The following is a 20,848-nucleotide window of genomic DNA, read 5'->3' as shown; positions in this document are numbered from 1 at the left end:
TAAATACCCATAAATAATGCGTGCCATAGTCTCCGGTTTACTGCATGCGGCGTTTCAGGTCCCCGAGGACTGGGTCCAGGCGATGCTAGAGAGAGGAGCCAACAAAAGCATCAATGACGAAGACAATGAAGGCCGCACTGCTCTGGACCGTTGCGAGAAAGGATCTCCACGTAGGTCCTAGATCTGCAGTTTTCGTTTATGCCTTACGTATGTGGGTTGTGATCTCGTGCACTGCTTCTCGGGCGAGTACTGCCTTTGGCTATCCGTGAACGTAGTAGTGTGCCACAGAGTATTCGTTGCCTCTTTGGGCTCCATCACTTGCTGCTTCAACTGCGCTTCAGTGTACTTGTTGTTGCTTAAATACGGAGCAAAACCGCGCCCTGAGAAGCTACCAACACCTCCCCCAGAGCCTGAGGTTACGGTTGCTGCAAGCAACCCACCAGCGAGCACAGATTCGGAAGCAACGAAACAGACGGTGCGCTTCCACCAGTGCCGTTAGTTCACCCCTAGCTCAAAACGGGAGGTAGCTTCCCTTATATACTGTAGATGAAGGGACGTCATGGGTAGAGGGAGAACAGATGGCCACGGATATACGGTCCCCGTAAGTCTAAAGAATGTCAGTAAAGTGGCATATCCAGGTGCAGCCTGGCGGTAGATAGTCAAGCTGACTCTTTAGTGGCCACTGGTGGGATCAATAACGTCTAACTGCAATATCAGTAGTGTCATATGCCTGTGTGTGAGCAGCCGGAAATAGTAATGGCCGACGACGTCCCTGGCTTGGTGAGTGGTTTGTCAGGTGCATCTGACCAGGTTTTGCTGTGCCCGTAGTGGGCCGAATATACCCAAGACGTCGCCTATGTGCTTGCTTTTTTTCCAGGAACAACACCCCGGTTTCTGGGGCTCTATGTGTGGCTGTGGTGGTCGCACACATAAGACTGAGGCAGTGCCTGTTTTCAAGGCCTAGCAGCTAGCGCTTGTTGCTGCTATTCGTTGGTAAATCACATGCGGCACGGAGCGCGGTCTGGCACTTTGACTGTCTTGCCAAGACTTCAGTTCCGTTCCCTGTAGAATGTTCCAAGTCGGCGCGGCATCTCTTTTTAGAGGCGCCACTTCGAGGACTTGATGAATTTGCAGTTTAGGGGTCCATGGCACGACGAACGTAGACCCAGCATATTCCCTGCGGCTGTGTTTCAAAGGTAACCCTTGGAGTCCATTTCTTTTGGCGTAGTGCGGAGATGCGGCTGTGCCATTCGTCGTCCGCCGTGCGGTACACGGGGAGGCCATTTTTCTGGTACACGGAGAGGCCAGTTATCCACGAAAGTGTTTTTTCTTTACCCATCTCTATCCTCTGTACATTTTTACTAACGCAGACAAAATTTGGCGGGATTTTCCAAATATACAGAGCTTCCTGGGAAGGTTGGCAGTGGATGGGTAAATCTTGGGGTCACCCAGCCAAGCATAACAAAGCTAACGAGAGGCTACGTTCGGGATTCCGTGTAAATCGCAGCTGCTACGCACAATGCCCATCAGTCTAGACACGCAGACGCAGGAGCTCTTCAACTTCGCTCACTGACCGAGGCACAACCTGAAAGCATGGACATCACCTTTCACACAAGGCATGGGCATCACCTTTTACCCCAGTCCACGCCCACAAGAAAGGATCTGTCCATGTACCCTGGCGTAGGTGCCGTCGAGACAAACTGGAGTAGATCTATGAAACGTTTTGGGCGTAACGGTAGGGGCTGACCGTCAAGTTGCGGACGCCATTTCTGGTGATTAACACATCGTCTTCGAGCCGCACACCTCCTACGAATTTGTATTTCTCAATGACCGCGAAATCCAATAAACTGAAATCGAAGCCGAGGGAAACACATCTAGTGATAAACAGTTAGGAAACACTGTACATGCAACTAATGCGTGAGTGTAGAAGTTCTGCAGTAGTTACCACATGCTTTCCTGCGAGGCGCTCACTGCGCTTGGGAAGCATTCTTGGCAGCTTGCTTCAATAAGTGGTCCACAAAGTAGCATCCTGAGTGGAGACCGAATACGGAACGGGAGGAACTGAACTTTCCTTCCCCAACATTCGTTTCTGTTCATTCGTCCAGCCAAACTAACAGATATGTGGCAGCGAGAGCAGTAGTCCTGCAGAAGCTGAGCTATCGGAAATCCATGCTAGCCTTAACCTTACCTGGTTCAACAGTAATACACATGCCTTCCTCCAAGGTCCTGGTGGTGCGAAGGTATCGGAGACCGGGGAGATCACTAGGGGGAGAAGATGGAGTAAAGCCTCCTACATCATGAGTGTCCATACCCATAAAATGACCCAGACCATGCGGCATGAAGATAGACCCCAAATTGGCGGCTACACAGTCCTCTATAGACCCAGCGAGGATTCTTAGTGACTGAAAAGTGTGCAGTCAGGGAGAAAATCACAGCAAAACTTCGCTAGAATGCGTCATTGCCCTGTACTCCTCCCTTTGAATCGACCCAAAACGACGCGCATGATGTGCACAAAAACTAGAAGGACTAGTGCTTCACTTTGCTCTAAACAATTTCCCGGAGCTGTGCAGGCCGGGGCAGGACGCTGCAAGACGCTGCGAAGGCGCACTGACCTGAATCCACGGTACTGCTCGGAAGCGCATTTCACTACCACAACGTGTCGTTTCTGACCTTGAGATGTTTAAGAATAACAAGCTCTGCTAATCTATGAAGCTCCGTCCACTCCACGCCAGGACGCATGCGCTCAATCACGCTCTTCTGTGCATCTAGTACTGCATCATATATCGCCTTTTGAGTTTCTGTGAAAATTCCGTTGGAAGGATACGTGAACGTAATGTCCGTGGCGTAGCCGTTGTAATCTCCACCCTAGAAGTGTACCAGACAATGCCACATACGCGTTCTATGTCTACAGTCAGCACAGTGAGCAGTGAGCAGCCTTGTGCAACTAGGAACAAGCCGTACTGCTCCGCAGACCCTGCTTTATGTGTCCTTATATTCATTAAAACCTGTGTCTCCCCATCCACTTATACGCACGGTAGCTCGACAAAGGAACTGCCCACCATATCAAATAGCAGCAAATCGTTGTCTTTAATAGATCCGTCGTTCGGACGGCCAGCATGACCGTAATGGAGGATGGATGCGTTCTCTCCAGCACTTAGCAGATGCACAGCCATAATGCAAATCAATAAGCACAGCTACTGCAGGACACACCAACACTAAAAGAAGGCGTGACAAGCAAACGGGCCCATGCTTGTACCAACACATTACTTTCTAAATTTGTTCCAAAGATGGTATGTCTGCTCACAGATAGATGGCAATGTCTAGCATTCAGAGATTTTGCAGACAGCGGAAGCTCACCAGCAAATACAATCATAAGCGACGTGTCGGGCGCCCCCTACAAAACCAACGTAGGCCTTAAATATTGCTTCTGCTTGTCCCTCTACCATTCCGGACCGAATATTCCGTGCAACAAAACAATGGGCTTGGGATGAGCATAGGCAGGCAGCGGCCAAGTACTCAGCCTCGAGAGGCGTCTGCAAGTTGAACACAGAAGCTTGCCGTGTAGCACTCAGTTCAGCTGAGTTCAGCTGAGAAGCTTTAATTCCAGAATCAAGGCAAACCATCACGCGAACCCAAATATCAGAGGATCACTTCACGCTGCAGGTGTGGAGGAAGCTTCAGTTTCTGAACATTCTACAAAGGGTCCTTATTCGGATACTGCAAACGACCTTAGCCAGACGATAAATCACTGATAAGCAAAGCTAGAGGCGAGTCTTGAAGTGGGAGCTGTGCTGCCATAACTAGGAAATAAAGGCTACCTTGCGGAGTCTGCACTCCACAAGAATATCATAAAGAGCCGAGCAGTCAACTGTGAAAGATGAGAAACTATTGAGAGCCTTCGGAGGTGCCACAGGCCTTCCGCTGTCAGAGTTGACCCCTTTCAACACGTGGACCGTTCTTACACCTCGTCTCTGCGAAAATCACAGCGCAAAAGAGACGTCCCGTTGGAAGGACGACACATATTCGCAGCCTTGCGCTCGTGCTGCTTCCTCTTCTGTCAATGGCTTGTGCTCTGCCTCAGACGCAGCCAGCAACGCTGCACCATGGAGTGCACTCGAAGAAACAGTGGTGCCGACAAACGTCCGCATGAACAATCGTCAGGAGAGTCGACTGCGCTTCTGACCTGCAGCTCTGCCTCCACGTCGCTGATCGCTTCCACCGCAATAGCATCTGTTACTGCATAGCGGCTGCGGTAAAAGTCCGCATCTTTCGAAGGACCCATGAACCTGTAAACAAAATGGGGCTGTTACACTTTTTTTCACTCTGGTGCATACCAAATACATGCGAAAGGCGGATCTGGTCACCAACGTGAAGAAAGGCACCTGAGGGCATCTGCCGGAATCTTTGGTATAAAGAGCAGGAGCTCGTGTGAGTTTAAAACAAATGCCGCATAGATGTCAGGCTCATTTACTCCGACTAAATGCTGAAAGAATGCTTCCTGCCTGAAGGCCGCCTTGTTGCAATCAGCTGAGGCAGACTAACACATGCGTGTTGCTGATGCGATGTGACATTAGCAGCGCCTGCAACCGCAGGCCAGACTGTCTCTGCCTGCTGCCGCGGGCCAATACAACGTGCGTTCTCACTAGTAACCCCAAAACTGATAGACAGTAAAAAATGCTAGGAACGGTGATCACGCATGGCTGTGAGACAACAGAAGCCGCTACTGGAGAAGAAGAAATACTGACAAGAGTACAGCATCCACTCATCCGTTGTTCCTCCTTCAAGGAAAACTGCCGCCCCCGGCTTTGCAAGACCATTCTCGCTTACAACCCTCAGAAACTGCCGTCTGACCTGAAGAAAAATGCTCAAAACCTTCGAACGGAGAAAAGCAGCTCGCCACAAAGTTCAGGCAGATGCAAACGCCATAATCTCGCCCTGCGTAAAATTTTCCCCTACGCCATGGCAACTTGAACACAGTGGTCCAAAAGGCGCTGCAGTTCCTTCGTCGTTTTCGCATCCGCTTGCTTCTGGTTGAATAATAGCCACTGAAACACGCTCGAGCGCTAACGCTGTGGGACGTACTTCTTCAAGCTTTTCCCTGTGAATATCTGGGCTTGTTAAATACTCCCTTAGAATACTTTGGTCATGAGATAACCTTAGTTCCTCCCATGTAGTGGGCCACCCAAGCCACGGCTTGTTTTTGTTATGATTCTTTTCCAGTAGTTCGTTCAGCCTGCCATGCAGGTCCGTAGGAGGGGATTCGGAGGCCATTGGGCCCACATTTGCTGTTGAATTCATCCCAGTACTCAAGATTCCGTTTACAATCTAGTGGGCAAACCAAGGAGTGCGGAATGAGCCAAGACGACCCTCATGAAACGCCGAGAACCACCCTGGAAGAAGTAGACAGGACTCTAAATAAATCCCACCTGACGAACACTGTACGTTGCCTTGTCAAGTTACTATTTCCCCTAACTAATAGTATTAGGTGCGTGGACAGAAAAGGCCGAGCGCGTAAGACAGCTACTCGTCTTCTGGTTTAGCGGCGGGGCCCTGCATTTACAATGCAGAGCCCTGAGAGCATCCAAACTGCCATGATGAACGTTTATTTCACAGTTTAATGTAGAAAATGTCATGGAAGCATCGAATGCTGCTTACACCAAACCCTTCACTGACCACATACTAGAGCAACATCACTGCTTTTGCACTTGTCGTCCCACCCAACCCAGGACCGCGGGTGGGCGTACTTCGCAGGAGGGTACCTGATTCAGTCGTTCTCCTCGAATCATAACGCAAAAATGACGGGAAAAGAGGCGGACTTTGCTGGGATGACATTACAGGAACTCCTGGACCGATTGTCCTTACACACAGATCTACGATCTGCGCTTCCAACGCTGTTCGAAGCTTGCGGTACGCTCATGTCCCCTGAGCACGCCAGATTGTGCGCCTGATTTGTGCCCTGGGCGGGAGTGAGGGAATGGGAAAATATGCGGGCGCAGACGATGCCTTCTGGATTATTTTTCCGTTTGTGCCATTGTGCTTGTATCCGTTCATCGTCCGTGTACCGGGGAAATCAAAGGATGTATAAGCAAGGCACTGCGTTCCACGAAGGTTACTAAGTCGGGCACCAGCAACAGCTTTGGAGAGGAACAACTCTCCGTTGACCTTTTGGCAGAGCGTCAGCTAAGGGATTGGGCAAAGCGGTGCTCGGTCGTTAAAGCCATTAGCAGTGAAGAGGAAACAGCGTTACAGGTCAGCAACTCTTTCCCTAGGTTGTTCTCTCCCCACTTGCCTTTATGCTTGTTTTGCTGTCGTGCTCGCGACCGGAACCCCTGATTTGGATACATTGTTGATTACGAACGAAACGGGCGTTGCGCGAAACGCCATCAGATATTTTTTACCTGCCTCTTCAAAGCTCTTTCCTTGTATTCAGGAAGTTAATGCTAATGGGTCGCTTGTCGTCTGTTGGGACCCGTTGGACGGTAGCAGCATAATTGACTGCAACTGGAGCGTCGCATCGATCTTTGGCATATGGCGAATCGGAGAAAACGGACTGCAGTGGAACGGACCAGATACACTCATCAACTCCACTGGTGGGGGTCTTCCTCTGTCAGTGCTGGAGTACAACAGTCATTGTTTTTGCGTGCCAACTCTGTGTGCTGGCCCCTGCCAGCGCTAGACAATTGTTGAATTCTATGCGCAGCGTATTGCTGTGAAGACTGCCGCGGCAACATATTGAATTAAGCGGCAAGCGTCCACCCAGGCGTGTGTTGCCTGATGCAGGCCGTCAGCAGGTCGCTGCGGTGCTGGTTATATACGGGCCACGAACAACTGCCCTGCTGTCTGTATGCGGCGTCACTGTTGACCTTCAACTAGATGCAGAAGGTGGAGCACCTGTTATTTTGAGGGGCCCTTGTTGCATTAAGAAGAACGGAGCGAAAATATTCTCTCCTGCAAACCTTAGGGCTGCGCAGGATCTGCCGGCCTATCAGAAAATGGTGCAACAGTGGATGGAGAAAAAGTACACACTCAGATACACAGGTGTGTAATGCTTACCGTGTTTCTCAGGTAAAGATTTCAGGAGGAGGATAGTGAAGAACAGTGTTCAATTAGATTTGCTCACTTGCATGCACTTGTGAGAGGGCGGACTCTCACATGTTGTCTTTGCTCTTTGCTGCCAGGTGGCCTCGGCCCGGACGTTTATCAACTGTTTGTAAAGGGACACGGAGTGTTCTGCAACCCGGCAAGCGACGAAGCTCCAGCAAAGCTTCGCCTTGCATTCGAAGTAGCGCCCATTGCATTTATTGTTGAGGCTGCAGGGGGGCGTTCAAGCAACGGCAAGCGCTCAGCGCTTGATGTGGTAGGGTCGTGTTCACGTCGGTTCATTACCAGTCTGCGGTATTCTTCGGCGGAATGAGCCTGGAAGCCTGTGTCAAGTCGAATCGAACGGAGATGCACTGCCAGGCGTTGACAAGTGGCATCTCCTATTCGCTGTGTTTCTTGGCGTGCTGCTTTCAGGCGCTTGAAACAATGGACCACCGCACAGCGTTCTGCTGCGGGACGGAGGAAGAAGTCATAAATTTCGAGGCATCTCTGCGTTCCTGAAGATTCGTCATACAGGTGAAAAGTAAATTTCCGTGTAGCACACTGTCACTTGTTTTTATTCAAGTAAATATAATGCTCCGCATGCATAGAGATAGGCAGCAGAGCGTACCCACGGTGCTCCTGACTCCGTGCGAGCTTCGCACGGCAACTCGGAACTGGCTCCCAGTAGAATTGGCTTTCCTGTGTACGGCTTCCTGTCACGCCTTCTGTGAATGGAAGCTGTGCGTCAGCCATCGGCAAAGCTGTTACTGGCCACGAGAGGCGGCGTTATTGCCGCCAGCCTCCACGTTGCCGATGACAGAAGCATAGCTGTGTTTCTTTTGTGTACAAATTTTGGTAGTAGGCAGACGTATGGAGTATAAGCATTTTCTTAGCCACAATGGGTCTTGCTGGGAGCGAAGCACCCATGGAGGCCGAACGCACCCCACAAAGTGGCCGTCGGTTGAAACAAATGTTACACAGTGGACTTATCTGTGTTCAAAGGGCCTCTCGAAATTATCGCGAGAATTCAGGAACACGGGCCTGTGCAGCTGACCGCAAACACCGCTTGGCAAAAACTCCCAAATTCCGTTTCTACTGTTTCCCAGTAGCCGTGTGTTGCTTGCAGCAACTATTGTCCAAACGGATCCCCGAGACGAGTTGTCCTGGGGGCTTGGAACAAGAAAAAAGCGTCTATACAGTAGGGCAGTGCCTTCTGGTGAAATGCACTGGAGAGCACTTCGGGGGGCAGCAACGCCTTAACCTTAAGCCCCTTATTACCATGTAAAAAGTAGGAATTGCAGGCCTGGTGTGAGGAATTTCGGTGTCTATGATGGTTCTTCAGCAGCATGCAATCGACTTCCTCTTCTGGGTCTTTTTAGATTGTGCATTTTCCACCATAGCAGGCGGCGTCGGTATTTCCTTCTTTATGGCTTTGCGAGCTTCAGCTGCCTCTGGAAACCCTTGCATCGCGATGTGGTAGCCTTGTGGCATTCCACTACCCCCAGCTGTATTGTAAAACGAGAAATCACTGCCAAATGCGTGGCAGAATGTCTGCATGTTTGGGTCCTGGTAAGGGAAGCCCAAGTTTCCAACAGCGGGTTGGTAGAGCGGGGGTGAAGTAGTGGGCACATAATCGTACGCTGGCATAGGATCGAATTGATGGACTTCGATGTCGTCGCTATGGAAGATGTGCTGAGTTGCTGAAGGGGCGCAAGTCTGCGTCGGATCCGGGCCGCCTGCGTAGTATGCCATGTTGTTCACATTGCTGTTACCTGAGTGTCAAAGGAAAAAGGCAGCAAAACAGTCCGCTCTGTTTATTCATAGTTCGGCTCGACTGGGTTTCCTAAGCGGCGAAGCTGCAGACTGAAGGCCTAACTGCCACCTCTCTGGAACCAGTGATGGTGCACTAAGCCTGAAAGTGCGTGCATGGCCATATGACAATCGAATACTTCTGAGTGAACGCGATTTAGAAAGAAGAGGCGTAGAATACCGCAGGAAGGCATCTAAAACCGGCCCACAGACGCCTTCGCAGCTGTTCCGAAGGAGGAATGAGTAGCTGACGACAGGACTCACCTTGGACGTAGCCATCGGGAGTCAGATACGTCTCGGTGTAAGCCGGGAAAGGCGAAGGATATGTGGATTTCTCCATCCTATCTAGTCTGGATTTCCGGTCAGTGTTGGTCCACTCCACTCGAGAGTGTAGCTGCTTCAGGCTTGGTTGTGACAAGGCAGATGGAATGGGTGCAGGCGGAATATCCAGCTTTGGACTAGAAAGTATTACTCTGTGTCCTCTCACTTTCGAAAAATTGGGCTTGAAATCAGGTAAAGCTGCAAGTGGCAGAGTAACACTTGCAAACCCAGAGACCGTTGCAGTACTGCGAGCCACACAGCCGCGCCCTGCAGAACCACGAACCAACCACCACTTCATCCCTTCTTCTCGTACGCTGTCCTGTTGAAACTTAGTATCCGGCGAAATATTTGCAGAAGGGAGATACTAGTGGTATTTTGACATCGCGAACTTTGTAGGATACTGGAGATTTGGTTAACATGGGAAGCGCTTTCCAGCGCGTATTCAGGCTCGCGTGGCGGCGGCGCCTACTCGTACGTACTCCCGTGCAGGCTGCAAGAGTTCTTGTGGATCCCAGTAGCTTTAAACTTCCTTTTTATGTCTAGGGGATCTTTTCAACAGAATTTATCAGCAAGTTAGACTTGCCTGATCATTATATATCGATCCTACCGGCGCCTGGCTGCCGTGACGTGGACCACTCGACTCACCATTCATCATCCATAACCTGTCATATCAGGTATTCTACAAGTGCTGTGCATTAAACCTATATTGCATGTTTAAATGACTACGCATAGGCTTCAAGGCTCCAACCATGAGCAAAATCTACCCTCACGCAACAGCTCGGAGACCCGAGACTCGCCCCCTTGCCTAGGGCTCTTCGGAATGCCTCTACGACCAGCAGTGCGAGCGACATCTTGAACCTGAATTTAACGAGCTATCTCGAGCTCCTTCACTGCGTTTTATGACGTATGCCGTACAATGTATAGCCAGATACACGGCGATTTACTACGTATACAGTAACTCCGTCGCCCGCCTAGCAGCGTCTCGGGCAACTACATGAAGGCAAAGCGCAAGGTCATACGCGGCTGCTTTTGACAGTGCACAGAAAAATAGCAAACGGACCAATAAGCGGGTAGCAAACAGAATTTCGCACCTGCCTCAAGGCTCAGTAGGCATCACGTAAACAAGAGCATCTTCCACATCGAAGCAAAAGCATTCATGCGCAAATATGCTCTTGTGTGAATGCTCGTTTCACTGAACAGGATGCTGCACTGTACAGGTGAATACTACAATGCATTAATGGTTCGTAGACCTTTCTGGAGTGCTGTGGTGTACTGATTGATCGCCTGAATACACATATACACTTCAGTGAAACAAAACCAACAATTCAGTGACGGCTGGCACCAAAACGGACGAATTTTCGCCACGGTAGCGTGCCATGGGGAACCCTATCTACATCAGCAGAGTTTTATGCGCTGAGAAGATTCCTTCATCAAACAGGGGCTAAGTGCTACACAGCATATTTCGGTACTATATTCTACGTGCTACTTTACTACACACTGCTAAGTGTATACTGACAACCATGATTTGTTTCCGTACCTGTATGATCTCGTCGTCCGACTGTTCCCTTGCCTGCGTGGCGAGGGCCAATCCGTTCTTAAGGGCCATCAACTCTTCCATGATAAAGGCGTGAAACTGCTCATGTGCCTCGTCCCCCCTAATCAGACAAAGAAAGTCACAACGGTTTACTCGTCTCCTCAGCGCGACGCAGCGGGGCTCTCAACCGAGATGACTGCGGGATAGCACCCCTGCATATGGCAATTCACTTTTCAATGCATCGACAGCGCGAGTTCGACAAAAGAGAATACAAATCGGGAGTGTAGACCTGATGAAGCAGAGGTGAAGTATACACCTACTTGACAAGCTTCTCGACTTCTCTCTTTATGAGATTGAGCTGTTCCTGTCGGACAGCAATCTCAGCCTCAAATTTAGAGTCGACAAGAAGCTGCATTTCCCCAAACTTTTTACACACAATACTTTCACGCTCATTTTTGCTCCTTGTCTCTGTCGTAAATGCTTGACGAAGTGCCGCTGCTTCACGCTGGAGAGATGCGAAATCTTGCTGAGGACGCAAAATGTACACAGTATAACCTCATTCTTGTTGAAGCCTGCGGACATGAGTCTGAATACGTGCGCTCTACAGTTGAGAGTGGCCCCAAGCCCTACCTTAAGCAGCTTGAATAGAGGTGCGTGCCCATGCGCGTGCCATGCAATACATCAGATATATTCTCGCTTAGCGGGCGCATCAGGGAAAGTGAGATAACTGTAGCTCATGTACAACCGTTGAGAAACAGTGGCACTGTCACCTTGCTTACCGCAAGCTTGCTGGGCAGCTCTCCCTTCATCTGTGCAAGCCCCTTTTCCAGGCTTTCGCATCGTGTTATCAGCATGTCCATCGAAACCTGAGTTTTTACGCAATCACATTACATTCGCAAAGCCAGAACGCATCCACAGTGAAGTCCACGCCTTGATCAATATGCTGAACGCCCTTACAAACAAATTTTCAGAATACTGCAATGTAGTTGGTACTGTTGGAGCGTATAGCACTATTTACGTACTGGAAGCGCAGCAGCTTCAAAGTTAGGCTCACCGTAAGGCTTTCTATGTATTTTACTATTCGCAGCTGCAGCCTGTCCAGCATTTCGTTTGCCATCTGCTCAGATATCTGTTGCAGCGCCTTGTTAGCATCGACCCTTCTTTTTATCTCTTGATTCAGGGTTTTCTCAACGGCCACTATTGAGTCCCTAATTTCCTGCTCATACAAATCACGGGCAGACGGTGAGTACTGGAAGCCATTCAACTGGATAAAATCTCCATGTTGTCGCACTGCAGTGTCTCGCAATCCAGAGGTTCTAGCTAGCGGACTTGCCTGGTATCTCTGTTCGTCTACCTGTTTCCTCTTGCGCGAATCATCTGCAATGGATGTTTTGAAGCCTGCAAATCTTTCGCCTACGGTACTTAGCTGCATGCGTAGCCTATCAGTCTTCAGCTCAGGAAGGACCGCCATTTGCTCTCCCTTAATGACCTACAGCGAGGCAACCCTAGTCCGGCTCAGTACTGTCGGGAAGCGATCTTCGGTGAAAGGTCGAGCGGCTGACAAATAGATCTTGAACGCTGCAGAAGGCTTGGCGCACCGATAACCCCTCAATATATTGTAATGTAAAACTGATGAGCACACGGCTGCACGATTTTACGCTACGAGAATACGGCAATCCAACTCCCCGACCGTAGATGTCCACGGATCGCCCTGGGAAACTCACGGGCGCCAGGTCGCCGCGCCTGCTAGGCGATATTCCACAATTTTGAACGCTCGGAATAGCTTTTTAACCAAAATATAATTCTTTTTCACGGGGTGGAGCTTCGTTGCAGTTGCTTCACGGGGAAGATATGCAGACCTCAGCGACCGCAACCAGTGTGGCTCCGCCTAGAGTTGACTGACACGTGAAAGACCAAGAAACGATCTGTGTACAGCTTTTAAAGTAAGTGAAATGCTGCACACTTGAACGCGAAATATTTTTAAAAAGACTACTGCCGAGTTTACTTTGCCGCAGTGGCAAGACACTGGGCTGCCATGAGGCCGCCGCCGACGGACAGCCCCATGAGCCAGTGGCTTTTCCACTGACTCTGAGCCCAGCTGCGTAAAATCCCTTCAGCTGCGTCTATGCTCAAAAACTTTTGTAACTATGCTATACTGGGCAACTGAAACCCTCGTAGGCCTGTCCCGGTGCAACCCTGTGAGCGCACCACCTGCAGTGTTACCTGCACGCTTCTGCACACTAGAACAGCAGTTCTGAGTTTTTTTTGAAAGAAACAGCATACACACAATCTCAAGAGACACTCTAACTGAATGCTCATGAAAGTACTGGAAGGCCACCTGTGGACTACAGGCTCCACGCTACGCAGTAATCATGAAGGAACCCCACAACCAAACCTGCTCATCTGAGGACGCTATAGAAACCTTTGTCACCCTCATTTCCGGACGCTTTCAAGCCATCTAGACTGAGTACCAACAGGTCCACGGGTCTTGCCCCTCAGGATCAGCCTCCCAATAGATAAAATAACGGGAAAAAGACACTATAGTGACGAGCTATGGATCAATCCAAGAGTTCGACTTTGCAAATTTTGGAAGCATCACCCAGACGGGGAAACGGCAGCCGCGTGCGTCTACAGAATCCGCTGTTCCTACGTGCGAAGCGTTCTCGGGCCTGTGTCAAGAATGTTGCACATTGCTGACGAAAGAAGCTGAAGTGCGGGACGTTCGCCAGCCATAATTCAATTCATCAAACTTGACACGCACAGGTTCTAATGCGTCAATATGTTTTACGGTGTATGTACGTGATACGGTTGTGTCTATAATTGTTGGCTGGGGCCGTGGCAGTTTTCCATTTAAACGGAGCTGCTTACTTGCTTGAACAGCGCTCTCGTCAGTTTCTTGTCGTAGAAGAATCCGAGAGCCTGACGGTAATTGTGAAGTCCCCCTTTTTTCGCTAGAATTAGCTTCGCGTCCATTACACGACACAGCTCTTGACCCTTGGCCGCAGTCGTTGTAATGCTACCATGCCTTAACAGCTGCGAGTAATACAGACGTGTCACTTATCACCATTGCGTCACCATGATGTACACGCAATATAAGGCAAAGTACAAATGCACTGCTGGCCAGTGGCAACGCGAAGAACCAACGATGGAACTAAGCCTACATCTACAGCGATGAGAACCAACAAGCTACCGTGACGAGGGCAAAAATGAATTCCATATAAGCTTGCCTGAGTAGCAAGGTTCCTTAAAAGAGCCTTTCTATGTGATTGGGGCCTTCCCAGTCTGCTGCGGGACCGATGGGTGTGCGCCCTCATGACTAGACACATGGCAGAGCCATGGGCTACTGCCTCTATACGCAGATCTTCCCACATTGGCAATGTCGTTGTACCTCTGCGGCCTTTTAGATGAGCCCGTGAGCTCAGGTTGCCCCATGGCGTGCAGTGGGTCTTGACAAGCCTCTGGTCGTCTGTGGTCAGGGAAGAAAAAGGTTGGACGTCCCGTCCCCCGGATCTACGGTGGCTATTATGCAGTGGCACACCTACGAAATTTCTGAAACTTCCGTTGGCACTGATCCTACTAGGCAATGAAAATGTGGTAAGCAGAAAGGCGGCCGGAAAGCCATGACCCGTGCAAGCGTAGATGCCACATGCGGTCTGTGCATCGATCCCATTACGAAGAAATATTGGCACTGCTGATGAGACGCCGATGTAGCACGGCGACAGGACAACCAGCAGCAGCATAAACTGCTCCTGCCTCTTCAGATTTTGCTGCTGCGATTGACGCGGAGCGCATTTCCTGAGAAGCTGCCCCATCTGGAACAACACATGCCCGCCAAGACCTTGGTGCTAAGATGCCTGTGCAACCTAGTGCGTTGCTCATGGGGCAGTAGCCGCAGGCAGAGGTAACGGTTCAGACAGAGACCATTGCAAGGGACCCCTGGACGGGGCCCCCTTAAGCGTATCTAGAGAGCCGAGCGAACCATTTTGACCTTTTGTCCTCCAAAACTTCAGCTCTCGAAGCCTTCAGAGTGCAATGCAGGAAGAAATCATGGTTCTAGAGAAGGAAAACGTCATATAGGAATGATGTCCTGGTGCAGTAGGGGTTGTGGCTTGTGTCCGCTCGAGATGCTGGGCCTACGTGAGGATTACTAGGGCTCAACATTTAGTACCTCTGCTCATTCTCTGAAACAATAAGCTCAAATTATGCATTCGCGCAACTAACTGGCATTATTATTGTGCTCTTAGCTCCGGGACTTGTAACCAAGTGTGTAGAGTCACTGTTGGGTCTGTGGGGGGCCTTTGGTAGACGCCTGGTCTACATCACATCAAGCCGATGTAAGTAAAATGGAGCTGGGAACAACACGGGGTTGTCAACAGACCCCTTTATAGTTTGTAATAATTTCAGGACTATCCCATCGACGGCATTCTCTTGCCGCCTGCGCAATGCCTCTTCAGGGCCACAACCAGATGTCTTTTTTGGACCACCATATTCTTTTCTTTTGTTAACTTCCTTCATCATTATCTCTGTATAAATTAATTGAACTCATAATATGGCTTTTTTGTGCAAGGAGTAGAAAACAGCCCGCACCAGCAATAATGCTGATGCTACGTTCTTTACTTAGCATTCTGTTGCCTATCAAGATTCGACAGCGTGAGAAATTTAACTAGTTACTTAATATTCAAGGCCACTGTAGGCCATGATAGAGTCTGATTGCCCTGCTGCGACGGGGCATGCCAGTAGTGCTTTTATGGCCTCACTGTTGCGATGGGTGATTCCGTTCTGTTTTATCGAAAGTATAATTTTCTAACGAAAAACTTTGTTTATTGATGGGTCTACAATTGCCACTCTAAATAGGATTAGTGTTCGCAGTTACAGATTCCATAAAGGCGTTATCGGAGCCGGAGCTTTGCTCTACCTCTTGTAGGGCTCACCTCCTAGCAGTGACTGCAGCTAAAAAACCTCGTCCTCCCTTCTTGAAGCCGGCAAAATAGCGTTGGGATCAGTAGCCTTAATAAGCTAGGCTGCTTCGGCTGTTTCGTGGCTAACCTTCCAGCGTGATCTTAGGCACCTCCCAAGCCCTTAGCAGCTGCAAGAAAGCTTCAACTTCCTTCCATGTTGATAGGTCTCGGCCTGTTGTCTCGCAGCCGCAGTCCCAGTACTGCTTAACGCTGCAGTCGCCGCGCTAGCATATGTCGTCTACTGGAGCCAGGCGCGCGTTTGCTCAGCCTTTCATAATATAGTCTGTCTGTGTACGTTTTAAATCTTCCACGGTAAACGTTTTCCTCCATACCTTCTGCAAATGACTCGCAAACCGTCCCCTCTGAAGCTCCGTCCATTGCCCTGGATTTGGTTTCCTATGGATGGCTGCGCGCTATTGGACTGAGGGCTACATCTAGCTTCGCGCTGTGATTGCTGTTGGTGGGCCGGGAGGCGTAGCTACCGCTATTTTGGCTGCAGTTGTTGCTGTTGCACGTGCTGCCTTAGTACCTGTGATTGACGTTGCAATTGCGATCGCGACTGCGACTTCAAATACCACCCGTTCTGCTTCTGTGCTGCTTCTGTTCGGTGATAGTGCATACACAGCTGTGGCCGGTTTGTTGCTTGCTGATGCACTTGCCATTCCCTTTGTTGTTGCCGCTGTGGCTCCTGCGGTTGCTGGTGCTGTGACTGTTCGTCTTTCTGCTGTAGCTATTGTGGCCCTGGTTTTTGCTTTGGCAGCTGAAGCTGCGCTTGCTGTTTTTGTTGTAGCTGCTTCCGTTTCCGATGCAGCAGCTGCACTGTTGCTCTTGCTGTTGTTCCTGCTTTTGCTCTTACTATTGCGCTGGAAGGCGCGATTTCCGCTGTTGCCGCAGCTGCTACGCTCTACCTTGTGCATCTGCTGTTCCTCTTCTGGTGTTGTTAGGGCGCTTCCTCCTTAGGTGAGTGCATACGTGTCCACACTGCCTATCTTTGTGAGCCAGTCTGTTTAGGGCTCATTACTAAGCTATTCTGCTAATTGCAACCGCTTCTACTACTTACTGCTGCTCACACTACAATAGCTTGCAGCCATCTCTATTTAAGAAGACCAAGTCCAGAACCGTAAATTTGGCTCCACCCAGGCACAATTCATGTATGCGTGTAATAATTCCTCCCTAGCATAAATAGCTTAGTACTCATGACTTCGTGCAAGCCTGTTCCACTTTATTTGAATGTATTATTTATTTTAAAATGTTATGTTCGCTCTTTTCGTCCGAATCCATATTTTTATCCTGTGACTGGAAGTATTTGCTACTAATGGTTTTCCTCCCATCAGACAATCTTTGTTTTGTGTTTGTCTGGTTTGACCACTATTCCTACGGGGTTTTCTTCTTATCTCGTTCCTGACTTCATTGGTCTGTGCAGTTGTATGTGCATAAGTGCTTGCTGTATTGACTACGTAGCAGCGATAGCTGCTTGTTAGATCTGCATGCATGTGGAGGTGCAAATGCGCGGTCACACTCCCTCTTTTGTTGGCATTCGCTGGTCTTGCTGCAGAGCCGCTAATATGCGCGAAACAGAGCGAACACCTGAATGCAACTCTAGTAGTACGTGTAGCGAGGAGGGAAAAGGGAAGCTGCAGAAGTTCGAAAATGGAGCAGAAAGACATTCGAAGAAAGTGGGAAATATGAGCATAGTAGGTAGCAGAGGTAGCGCAAAACGATTCGAGCGCGTGGGTAAGGCCCGCCAACAGCTGCGTACCCAGCGGTTCCTAGCCCGCAGGAGCGCACATCACCCGCTGTGGTTATTTGCTATCTGCGGCATGGTCCATTCCTCGTGTAGGTCTCGCCTCTTAACCAGGTACTGAACACCCTTCCTGATATTCTCCCATTCCAGGACATTGTGGATCTTATACTGGTCTGTCCATCTGCCAACCGCATCCAGAACGGGAAGCCAGCTAACGGCACCTTCCTTGCCGTCAAAGGGAGGGTGAGCCAGGGCGGCGTGGAACGTACTGGGAGAAGCCGGAAGATCCATGGCAAAAGCCAGTCTACGGGTATGCCAAACGTTACGCAGGTTTGCTCATGCGTTTTGTTCCTGCAAATTAGCACCTATAGAATGATTTGAGCTCGGGGTAATTGCTGACAGTTGTTGTGGTAGCTTCTGAATCATACTTTGTCCACAGCAGAGAGATCGCCGTCACATTGTGTGGAGTTTATCTATGCATTTGTTGCCATTTAGCTTGACCGCAGAGCTATTCGATCCGCTTGGTCATGGGTATTGTGGCAGCACGGGCGAAAACACCAAGATCCGCTACCGTGAGGTGGTTCTGCTTGGTCATCACGGCAAAGGGTGAGGTCGGTGAAATAGCGAGTGATTTTGTATGCTAGTTTGAAGGCACGGCGTATGTACCGCGGCCCCAGCCCTTCCAACTGAATTAAACTGTGGAGAACATGCGCCAGATTACGGTTGACATGTTCGGTTTATCAGCCAGTCTAGTTGGGACAGAAAGGAGGCATCGACCGCTCAAAATTTTGAGAGATGTCGGCAGGGACTTGACAAGAAGCGATGGCCTCGGATAGAAACCACTGCATCACGTGTGATAGCTAACAGTGGGGTCAGCAGGTACCTCGATAGTGCCTGCTGCGGTGCTTGTTTTCTTTGTCGGAAAAAAATTGATCATCCAGCATCTACAAATGGTTAGCAGCTAGTGGAGACCTGCAGGGTTCTTATGTGCCTCAGTAGTTCGAAAAATTGCAAGCGAGACTCACCATGTGCTGCAGTGCAGGCAAGCAAAGCAGTGCATGGCAAAAATGGCAGAGAAATTCATAGTTTGGCCCAGTTGCCCACGGTGACGTGCCCGTGATGGACGCAAATCACGGACACAAAAAGCTCAGGAATTTGTTGGAGACAGTTGTTCCACATGCAAGGATACCATGAGAATTCAAAGTTGTAGGCAAGTTGCAGGCTACAAAATACCAGTCGGACGATTTCACCGGCTTGTCTGCAGCAGATCAAGACTCCTGGAGCACCGAATGCTTCAAAACTTCTGAAATCGAAGCTTGCGGAGCATCCGGGTGGTATGCTTCAAATGCGTTATTTGGCAGTGATATGCTTGAACTACGTGGGTCTGGTATCGGGAAGGAATGTCTCTCGAAGAGGACTGTCGTCGCATTTTGGTTCTTCTGAGAATACGCTGGGGGGCGTCTGCACTAGTGTGTGAGAGAGGCGCCTGCATACGCATACCTTAGACGTGCATATGGTGTCGCTAGAGTTCCGGGCGTCGAGCGTCTGTAAGTGCTTATTCGAGCGAAGGTTGAAGTTTTGGGAAAGCGTCAACGATACAAAGCAGTCTGCCTGGATTTGGGGAAGCGGTGCATTGCCAATGCACCAGCCACCTGCTTCCGCTTACTCGGGACCTGTGCCAAGAGAACTACGCTGCAGGCGTGCCTGCCATAGAACGTCAGTGCCAAAGGCAATCTCAGAGCTGGATATAATCACATCACCAAGGCATGCAGGATCACCCAAACCTAGTAGAATGGCTAATGGGAACTCTTAGAAGGTGACGAGCCCCAAGCCGAACACCTTATTCGAAGAGTCCCATGGCCTAGCAGGAAGCAATCTTTTGAAGCTATTTCTCACCCATTAATATCCGATGAAAGCCTTGTTCCAAATCTACATTAGAGCTATATCTCACATGAATATCACTAGAACAGTTTGAATAGAAGGCATGGGGAAGTCAGGTACGTTGTTAGGGCATTTCACGTTTGGTAGTCAACACCAGCTCGCATCCTTCCTACTCCGGAGCCGTTTTTGTGCTTCCGAAACACAATTTTTGCGAAGCCTGTGGCTAAGAATGTGTCGCTGGCCCACCCGTTCGCTGATAATGTAGCCATTTCTCCTTTTCATGGCTGAGATGATGCGACACCATGGATGGCAAACTTACGGGATTTTCCAGGAGTTTTTCAGACAACAGTAGAATACTGTGGCCATGTTGGGGCTATGCTTTTAGCACACGATATAGCTCTTCGGGGAAGGCAGCGTAATGCATAATTAATGTGTTGGGTATCTCTTGATGTGGGGTCCTATTGACTTTTCGTCTTCTAGAGAGCAGTTGGCAATTAGGGAGGACGTTACGCTCTGAGTTTTATGGGTTGTTTACAATCCTACGCCACTCACTACAGTGCCCAGGAGCGACCCCTGGCTCTACTGTTGGACGGTAGTCACTTCGAGATTACGCTCTTTTACTTCGTAACTGGCCACGAGCATCAATCAAGCTCATGAACGCCTTCCATACCAGTTCCTTAGCTTGGGTTTTCACCTTTTCTTCGTGTGTGACTTGTACCATTTTGGGCGTAGACGTAGGGGTGTTGCTTATTTCTCTGCTCTGAAGCCCGGCCCCAATCTTTCCAGGTGGTCCCAGGCCTGCGCTGAGGGTGTTGTGAATTGTGTCAGGCCCAACAGGTCTTCCTTTTTTCCCTATCTTGAATCATGTTCAAGCGTATACCACACCATCGGTGACTCTTATAGGCTCTCAGCTTATAAAGTACTTACTAAAGCACCAGAAACACCTAATGCTGATGATGAGAGTGCACTAGATGTCGCATGAGGTAATCTAGTTTCATAAGCAGACCGCACAGAAAAGCCACATCAAGGAAGCCACCCTAAGAACAATCACGTCCGCACCAAATTTTTAGTTTAATCACCACGCGTTCGAGACCCAACAGCTCGCTTTTGCCCACAATGGAGAGTCATTAGGAAGCCGCCTCACCCTAAACAGCACTTGATCTCCAGACCGTGGGCTGATAAAGCTACGTGACGGATCGTTAACTAACAGAGCTTCACGGCTGTCCCGTGCCTCAGATCGAGTAGCAGCTCTCATTCGCACACTGCATGGCTTGCCCTGGCACTGGCTCGCCAGGACTTCGCACGGCTTCTCATGGCACCAATGTGGCGGACAGTATTCCACGCCTGCTGTCCTCTAGCTCTGTGTTACTCGCCCGCTGCCTTTGTTGTACTTATTTTGTAGCCGGCTCCAAAGACTTTTGACGCGGTGGGCCCCGCTACGTTCCATCAAAGCGACGGAGTTTGCCTTCAATTTTCAGTACGTTTAACTATCTTTTTTTTTCACATGGATGTTCTATT

General features: G+C 49.7%; 5 protein-coding genes across 5 annotated transcripts; 2 read left to right on the top strand and 3 right to left on the bottom strand.

Moving 5' to 3' along the window:
* Positions 1-16: 16 nt before the first annotated feature.
* ETH_00006875 (uncharacterized protein) lies at positions 17-964 on the top strand (the record flags this gene model as incomplete). Its single annotated transcript, XM_013377901.1, has 4 exons — positions 17-170; positions 342-475; positions 745-780; positions 878-964. The coding sequence occupies 4 exons, from the start codon at positions 17-19 to the stop codon at positions 962-964; spliced, it is 411 nt and encodes a 136-aa protein (XP_013233355.1).
* A 567-nt stretch (positions 965-1,531) lies between these two features.
* On the bottom strand, positions 1,532-5,271 carry ETH_00006870 (prolidase, putative; the record flags this gene model as incomplete). The annotated part of the gene is made up of 12 exons (XM_013377900.1): positions 1,532-1,585; positions 1,748-1,847; positions 1,972-2,029; positions 2,189-2,402; positions 2,671-2,865; positions 3,060-3,153; positions 3,358-3,533; positions 3,819-3,971; positions 4,184-4,286; positions 4,383-4,527; positions 4,746-4,851; positions 5,083-5,271. The coding sequence occupies 12 exons, from the start codon at positions 5,269-5,271 to the stop codon at positions 1,532-1,534; spliced, it is 1,587 nt and encodes a 528-aa protein (XP_013233354.1).
* Positions 5,272-5,795: 524 nt separating this feature from the next.
* ETH_00006865 (sedoheptulose-1,7 bisphosphatase, putative) lies at positions 5,796-7,602 on the top strand (the record flags this gene model as incomplete). Its single annotated transcript, XM_013377899.1, has 6 exons — positions 5,796-5,907; positions 6,077-6,249; positions 6,431-6,590; positions 6,781-7,038; positions 7,179-7,357; positions 7,516-7,602. 6 exons carry the CDS (start codon positions 5,796-5,798, stop codon positions 7,600-7,602), a joined length of 969 nt encoding a protein of 322 aa, XP_013233353.1.
* An 819-nt stretch (positions 7,603-8,421) lies between these two features.
* Positions 8,422-9,232, bottom strand: ETH_00006860 (uncharacterized protein; the record flags this gene model as incomplete). The annotated part of the gene is made up of 2 exons (XM_013377898.1): positions 8,422-8,855; positions 9,157-9,232. 2 exons carry the CDS (start codon positions 9,230-9,232, stop codon positions 8,422-8,424), a joined length of 510 nt encoding a protein of 169 aa, XP_013233352.1.
* Positions 9,233-10,437: 1,205 nt separating this feature from the next.
* On the bottom strand, positions 10,438-14,559 carry ETH_00006855 (SF-assemblin, putative; the record flags this gene model as incomplete). The annotated part of the gene is made up of 7 exons (XM_013377897.1): positions 10,438-10,497; positions 10,751-10,868; positions 11,068-11,273; positions 11,527-11,613; positions 11,802-12,236; positions 13,616-13,780; positions 13,975-14,559. 7 exons carry the CDS (start codon positions 14,557-14,559, stop codon positions 10,438-10,440), a joined length of 1,656 nt encoding a protein of 551 aa, XP_013233351.1.
* Positions 14,560-20,848: the final 6,289 nt, after the last annotated feature.

This window comes from Eimeria tenella, genomic scaffold (assembly GCF_000499545.2).
Source record: "Eimeria tenella Houghton genomic scaffold, Eth_scaff66, whole genome shotgun sequence".
Classification (NCBI taxonomy): Eukaryota; Apicomplexa; class Conoidasida; order Eucoccidiorida; family Eimeriidae; genus Eimeria; species Eimeria tenella.
This window is presented reverse-complemented; position numbering and strand designations above follow the sequence as displayed.